This window comes from Procambarus clarkii, chromosome 28 (assembly GCF_040958095.1).
Source record: "Procambarus clarkii isolate CNS0578487 chromosome 28, FALCON_Pclarkii_2.0, whole genome shotgun sequence".
Classification (NCBI taxonomy): domain Eukaryota; kingdom Metazoa; phylum Arthropoda; class Malacostraca; order Decapoda; family Cambaridae; genus Procambarus; species Procambarus clarkii.
Genome location: NC_091177.1, coordinates 5,986,181 through 5,994,149, shown reverse-complemented (window position 1 = coordinate 5,994,149; position 7,969 = coordinate 5,986,181). Strand labels below are relative to the sequence as shown.

Below are 7,969 nucleotides of genomic sequence, written 5' to 3'. Positions count from 1 at the left end.
GAGAGGAGAGAGAGGACTCCCATATGTCTTCTGCTGTAGGTCTTAATCCCGAGTCCTACGTCGTCTCTGGTGTGCAAGCCACGACCAGCATTCAATATATGTATCATTCATTCTTCTGAATTAATTCCACACATTTACTAACGTTACATCAGCTCATTTTGATGCCTAAAAATGTAATTGCTCTATGTAATGCTGTTATATGTTTTTAAAGAGATTGGACATCAATCATAATAGACTCGGGGTGAATTTGGAGGCAGTTGTGTCCTAGAACCTTAGTATGGTCAGTTTTTCGTGATGTCATGACTATATACATGCTGAGAGAACATGTTCGAAGGAAGGAATAATTAGCAAACAGTGTGATGTTCTGGGGAATGAAAATGGCACAGCCAGAGAAGAGCTGCTGGTGACTGAGCATCCGAGCGATGACAGAGCATGGGGGTTGTCTCCCTGTTGTTTGGCAACCGCTGCTGACGAGGAGACGCTTCTTGGTGCTCTATGTTCTTGTTTGCCTGCCAGGGTTGCTAGGCTCACCACGGGCCACTCCAGGCTCCCTGAAGAGTCAAGTTTCAATCCATGACGTTGGCCCTTGTCGCTAAGAAGAATCTGGGATTCATTCTTCTGCTACTCCCACTTTGTCATTCTTTCTAATCCTGAAAATCCTCCGTGCTTTCTCAGCAGCAAGTGTAACCTGCCCTCAGGAGGACTGCCCTCAGGAGGACTGCCCTCAGGAGGACTGCCCTCAGGAGGACTGCCCTCCAGTGACAAAGTGTGAAGGGTCGCTGTGCCTGGCACTCCACAACAAGGGGCCAAGCGTGCTACTCTGTCTTAGGAATTTGGTACAACTTGGAGTGACTCGGACTCTGTTCTATTAAGGCTTATTCTTAGAATGTGTTCTTGAAGGTAATTTCTTATTAGCTGTAGATCTTGTACTATAACTTGTGAAGCTGGGCTGACAGCTTCACAAGTTACGGTACAATGGCTACTGCAACAACGCAGCTGATCTTGGGCTCGACCAGCGGGGGGTTCGAAGCCACCTACAGCGGAGAGGTTCAGTAAGAGATCAGGATCCCAACCATCTATACATATACGCAGTTACATATTAGCGGATGCTGTAAAATAAAATTGTCTTCCCCCTCTTCCCATTCTCACGCGAGCGCACGCACACACACACACACACACACGCACACGCACACTAAAGTCATACACCTCTGTCAAAAGAATTAAGTGTCACTGCATCACTACTCGTGTCAAACATAATTATCACTGCTGTCAAAGTATACCACCCTCCCCCCCCCCCCCACCGACCACTTAGGTCCTCCAGTCACTTGAACGGCGACGCTCACCGAGTTTATTATAAGGGGAAGTATACCTGCCGAAGACATAATGACCACAATTAGGATGCCTGCACTAAGGGCGTGGGGGCGTGGGCGTGGACGCGTGGGCGTGGGGGCGTGGGCGTGGACGCGTGGGCGTATGTGCGTGGGCGTCAGGGCGTGAGCGTACGGGCGTGTATGTGTGCATTTGTACGCAGTTGTCACACAGTTACAGGTCAGATTAATATTTTTATTTTGAGGAAATGGACGCTGGCATTGAGCGAAGGGCCGTGGGAAAGTTTTGCAGGGATAGAAGGATGGGTAAAGTATTTTACATCCCCCATTTGGTGTTATGTGTGTGTGTGGATAGTCGTAAATAAACTATTATGTAGGAATAATATATTTGTTCTCATTTGTCATAAGTCTACAAATACGTTATGGAACCTTAATGTCAACAAAGCCCCATTTTGAGATTAATTCCGAAGACGCGGAGCTGAAAGATATTGATCCCTGTGCCTAGTGATAGACTCAAGCGAGGGGGGGAGTTGAGTCAATCATAAAGAAGCATAAGGCATTGATCTTGCTCCACTTATTCTGTAGTGCTTGGCATGTTGAAGGTTTACCGTGGTTGCATTGGAGTGTGCAGTCGTGCAATAGATGCATATCGCTGTGCATTAAAACCACAAGTCTCATTAAAAAAGTACAGCCATCGCTACCATATACCAAGGAGGCAATCGTCCCAACAGTCTTCGGAAACATGGACACGAATGATTTAGAAAACGATACATATACCTACATATATTGATACAGGGACACTGGAAGAAAGATTAAACAGAGGGGACATGATCCAGATATATACATACCCAGGGTAATCGATATAGGATATTAGGGTTTAAGAGCCACAAAACGAGAAGACCTAAGGCAGGCGATGAGTCACAATAACGTGGCTGAAGTATGTTGACCAGACTACACACTAGAAGTTGAAGGGACGACGACGTCCTGGACCATTCTCAAGTCGATTGTCGACTTGAGAATGGTCCAGGACGGACCGAAACGTCGTCGTCCCTTCAACTTCTAGTGTGTGGTCTGGTCAACGAGAAGACCTGAGGTTTCAGGTCTTCAGGTAAGGATACCTGAGGCTTAAGGGCAACAAAGGGGAACAAACTACAAACTTCCTCTATCACTAGTTCTGAACAGCAGATATGTCAACAAGAGTCGGGAGTTACTGCAGTAATCGACTTCGAGTTGGAACTGAAGATCGGTCCTGCAAGCTCTATTATGCAAGAGCTGTAAGAGTCCTGCAAGCTCTATTATGCAAGAACTGTAAGAGTCCTGCAAGCTCTATTATGCAAGAACTGTAAGAGTCCTGCAAGCTCTATTATGCAAGAACTGTAAGAGTCCTGCAAGCTCTATTATGCAAGAGCTGTAAGAGTCCTGCAAGCTCTATTATGCAAGAGCTGTAAGAGTCCTGCAAGTTCTATTATGCAAGAACTGTAAGAGTCCTGCATGCTCTATTATGCAAGAGCTGTAAGAGTCCTGCAAGCTCTATTATGCAAGAACTGTAAGAGTCCTGCATGCTCTATTATGCAAGAGCTGTAAGAGTCCTGCAAGCTCTATTATGCAAGAACTGTAAGAGTCCTGCAAGTTCTATTATGCAAGAACTGTAAGAGTCCTGCAAGTTCTATTATGCAAGAACTGTAAGAGTCCTGCAAGCTCTATTATGCAAGAGCTGTAAGAGTCCTGCAAGCTCTATTATGCAAGAACTGTAAGAGTCCTGCAAACTCTATTATGCAAGAACTGTACGAGTCCTGCAAGCTCTATTATGCAAGAACTGTAAGAGTCCTGCAAGCTCTATTATGCAAGAACTGTAAGAGTCCTGCAAGCTCTATTATGCAAGAACTGTAAGAGTCCTGCAAGCTCTATTATGCAAGAACTGTAAGAGTCCTGCAAGTTCTATTATGCAAGAACTGTAAGAGTCCTGCAAGCTCTATTATGCAAGAGCTGTAAGAGTCCTGCAAGCTCTATTATGCAAGAACTGTAAGAGTCCTGCAAACTCTATTATGCAAGAACTGTACGAGTCCTGCAAGCTCTATTATGCAAGAACTGTAAGAGTCCTGCAAGCTCTATTATGCAAGAACTGTAAGAGTCCTGCAAGCTCTATTATGCAAGAACTGTAAGAGTCCTGCAAGCTCTATTATGCAAGAACTGTAAGAGTCCTGCAAACTCTATTATGCAAGAACTGTACGAGTCCTGCAAGCTCTATTATGCAAGAACTGTAAGAGTCCTGCAAACTCTATTATGCAAGAACTATTAGGGGGAAGAAACTATCCCCCCCCCCCCTCCCCCACTCTCCCACAAGCCAAGGGCCCCTGGAAAGGCGCTGTGATATATATCCACAACGACAATAATCCTGTCAAGGATGAGGCCGCCTCGACAACCGCTCTCCGCACTCGCCCTTTCTCAGCACGCACACACACACACTACTGAGTCTTGGCCCTCCTGACGGCTCCACGACCACCCTTTCGTGCCCAATCCCTTCCGTGCCTTCACTCTCCACTCCTGGGACCTCTCTGCCCACCACAGTCACCAGGGGGGGAGGACCAACACCGCCATCTACACATCCCTTGATACGCGGCACCGGCCCGGAAATCGTACTCTGTTTAACGTGAAACAAACCTGAAAAAGTACAAAGGTTTGCAACGAGACTAGTACCAGAACCAAGAGGGCTAAGCTATGAGGACAGGTGAAGGGAACTGGACCTCACACGCCGGTATAGAGGAGAAACAGAGTGGACATGATTGGAACATACATCATACTGAGGGTAATCGACAAGGTTAGCCTCTTTAAAGTGAGAGAAAGTAGGTCGTAAGTGGGAGCTGGAAAAGCAAATTAGTCAAAGAAATTGTAGAAGTTGCAGAAGCCGCCTCCATCCACACCTTTAGATACTATATTCCATAAAGAATTCGAAGTCAGAAAGTTAAATTTTAGCGCCACAGGTGCATACATCAAGGCCCAATCGGCGGGGCTACAGAGCTAGACTTTACTTCCTTCTGGTCAGTGATAGGTGAGTACTGACAGTCGTCAGGGAAGGCCCCCACCACCACCGATTGTCACCACAACTGTCACCTTCACCGACTGTCACCTAAGGCGACTGTCACCTAACCCGTCTGTCGGTCAATAGCCTCATTGCCATCCTGTCGAGATAATTACACTCATTGTCTAAGTCGAGGGAGTGGCGAGGCGACGCCGTCTCCTGTGATGCTGTGGCTGCTGGGTGATGCTGTGGCTGCTGGGTGATGCTGTGGCTGCTGGGTGATGGTGTGGCTGATGGGTGATGCTGTGGTTGCTGGGTGATGCTGTGGCTGCTGGGTGATGCTGTGGCTGCTGGGTGATGGTGTGGCTGCTGGGGGATGGTGTGGTTGCTGGGTGATGCTGTGGCTGCTGGGTGATGCTGTGGCTGCTGGGTGATGCTGGGTGATGCTGTGGCTGCTGGGTGATGCTGTGGTTGCTGGGTGATGCTGTGGCTGCTGGGTGATGCTGTGGCTGCTGGGTGATGCTGTGGCTGCTGGGTGATGCTGTGGCTGCTGGGTGATGCTGTGGCTGCTGGGTGATGCTGTGGCTGCTGGGTGATGCTGTGGCTGCTGGAAGATGCTGTGGCTGCTGGGTGATGCTGTGGCCACCAGGATAAATGCTCTCTCAAGTATGCTAATCTTCACAACCATTAACTCTTGCTCCAAAACTTTATCGTAGGTTCCCTGTACTTCACTAAGACCAGACTTCATCAACCACATACGAAACCTGTTCATCTTTCCTTAATGATGGCGGCTTTGTTGACCTTATTAAGCAGCTCACGAGCTTGGAAACTTCACAACTCAAGGTTATTATTGTTATAAACAACCTCATTGTGCCCCGGAACCCCATAAACGGCTTGATAAATGTAAACAAAGCCGCCATGATTTTGGAGAGATGTAAAGGTTTCGTATAGTAGCAGAACACGCAGAACGACCTTCCTCCTCCTCACATACACCTCATTATACCTCATCGTAGAGAGAAAACACCGCGAGTTTCGAACAAGAACATTATTGGCTGAGGTTGAGAAGCTCTTGACTCGGGTTGAGTTCAGGTCGAGAGAGAGGGAGAGAGTGCGTGACTCAATCATATATTTCTCTGTTTTGTTGCTCAATATATATTTTCCTTCGCTTGGATGTGTCGTTCCGTTGAGTCCCGGGGACGTGCACGATCGCCTCGCATGTTTGCCGAGTAGCTGGTTGGCATGTAATGTTTGCATATCAATACATCTATATAGTTGGTGGTCCAAGATAAGACGCCCCATTCCCACGGCTGGTGGCTCAAGATGAGACGCCCCACTCCCACAGCTGGTGGTCCAAGATGAGACGCCCCATTCCCACAGCTGGTGGGCTAAGATGAGACGCCCCATTCCCACAGCTGGTGGGCCAAGATGAGACGCCCCACTCCCACAGTTGGTGGGCTAAGATGAGACGCCCCACTCCCACAGCTGGTGGGCCAAGATGAGACACCCTACTCCCACAGCTGGTGGGCCAAGATGAGACGCCCCACTCCCACGGCTGGTGGCTCAAGATGAGACACCCCGCTCCCACAGCTGATGACCCAAGAGCCTCTATCTACTCGATAGAAATCCAGCCCCACAATACATAATTCCTAGATGTAACACTGAGCAGAAATCTCTCTCACTCATAAAAAACAAATAATAATATATAAGTAAACAAATAAATAAATAATAAAATAAAAAAAAACTTAAACGGAACATCGAAGTATTTATAGAAGCATCTGAGTGTGTATATGTGAATACTACACAGTATTCATCTACAGACCTCCATATATGCTGAAATGCACGTGAAGAACTTCACACACACACACACACACACACACACACACACACACACACGCACACACACACACACACACACCCACACACACGCACACACACACACACACACACACACACACACACACACACACACACACACACACACACACACACACACACACACCCACACACACACACACACACACACACCAGGTCAGCAAGGCGGACAGCATCTAATACTATATTTTCCTCTCGTCCAACCACTTGAGCTGGACGGTAGAGCGACGATATCGCTTCATGCAGGTCTGGGGTTCAATCCCCCGACTGTCCAAGTGGTTGGGCACCATTTCCACCCCCCCCTAACCGTACCATCCTAAATCCTTATCCTGCTCCCTTCCAAGTGCTATATAATCGTAATGGCTTGACGCTTTCTCCTGATAGCTCCCTCTCCTCTCCCTATATTTCCCCCTTTCCAAAGTTTTCTCTTCGCCTGTGCCTCTCCATCCTCTTTAGTCAACCTTTACCCCTCCCACCCCCATCCCCCCAAATAAAGCATTGCCGCAACCACGTGCTTGGCCGCGTGCGGTCACGGTGTTACCGCAGTTTCTCGCCGCAACAGACAGCTTGACAGTGCGTCGAATTTTTTGTTTCTATTTAAAAAAAAAAAACTCTGATTTTTCAAATTCGTATTTCTTCCTTAACATAAAGAGTTAGATTTACTTGGTCAAAAGTTACACACAGAAATCACAATAGCGTGATGCATCACATGAACAAATCCACAAGGGCCGTGACGAGGGTTCGAATCTACGTCCGAGAGGATCCCAGACGCTGCCTTAATCGACTGAGCTACGACATGGTATATAAATTGCAACCGGGAACTGCAGGATCCGTTGGTATATCAAGATGATTTCCCGGTTGCAATTTTTATACCATGTCGTAGCTCAATCGATTAAGGCAGCGTCTGGGATCCTCTCGGGCTTAGGTTCGAACCCTCGTCACGGCCCTTGTGGATTTGTTCATTGGTCAAAAGTTGTTTACGATCAACTGCATTAAAAACTGGATGATAATAATAGTAAAAATTAAGTAAAATGCACTCTAGATATGCCTATTGTATGCTCTAGTATGCACTCTAGATATGCCTATTGTATGCTCTAGTATGCACTCTAGATATGCCTATTGTATGGTCTAGTATGCACTCTAGATATGCCTATTGTATGCTCTACTATGCACTCTAGATTTCGAGACGAAACCCCGACGTGAGCCCATTAGAGCGGGGTCTGCGGGGTTTAGGCAGTAGTAACACCAGCAGCAGTAACAGCAGCAGCAGTAACACCAGCAGCAGTAACACCAGCAGCAACAGCAACACCAGCAGTAGCAGCAGTAACACCAGCAGCAACAGCAACACCAGCAGTAGCAGCAGTAACACCAGCAGCAGTAGCAGCAGCAGCAGCAACACCACCAGCAGCAGCAGCAGCAGCAGCAGCAGTAACACTAGCAGCAGTAGCAGCAGCAGCAGCAACAGCAGCAGCAGCAGTAACAGCAACAACAGTAGCAGCAGCAGCAGCAACAGTAACACCAGCAGCAGCAGTAACACCAGCAGCAGCAGCAGTAACACCAGCAGCAGCAGCAGCAGCAGTAACACCAGCAGCAACAGCAGCAGCAGCAACACCAGCAGTAGCAGCAGTAACACCAGCAGCAGCAGCAGCAGCAGCAGCAGCAACACCAGCAGTAGCAGCAGTAACACCAGCAGCAGCAGCAGCAGTAACACTAGCAGCAGTAGCAGCAGCAGCAACAGCAATAACAGTAG

General features: G+C 47.9%; 1 protein-coding gene across 1 annotated transcript; it reads right to left on the bottom strand.

Moving 5' to 3' along the window:
• Positions 1–4,525: 4,525 nt before the first annotated feature.
• Positions 4,526–5,119, bottom strand: LOC123748347 (uncharacterized). The gene has a single exon (XM_045730544.1). It carries the CDS (start codon positions 5,117–5,119, stop codon positions 4,526–4,528), a length of 594 nt encoding a protein of 197 aa, XP_045586500.1.
• Between the last annotated feature and the right edge of the window lie 2,850 nt (positions 5,120–7,969).

Bases quoted from the DNA above. Each gene is read 5' to 3' on its own strand.
- LOC123748347 (XM_045730544.1), bottom strand. From the start codon at position 5,119: ATGAACAGGTTTCGTATGTGGTTGATGAAGTCTGGTCTTAGTGAAGTA.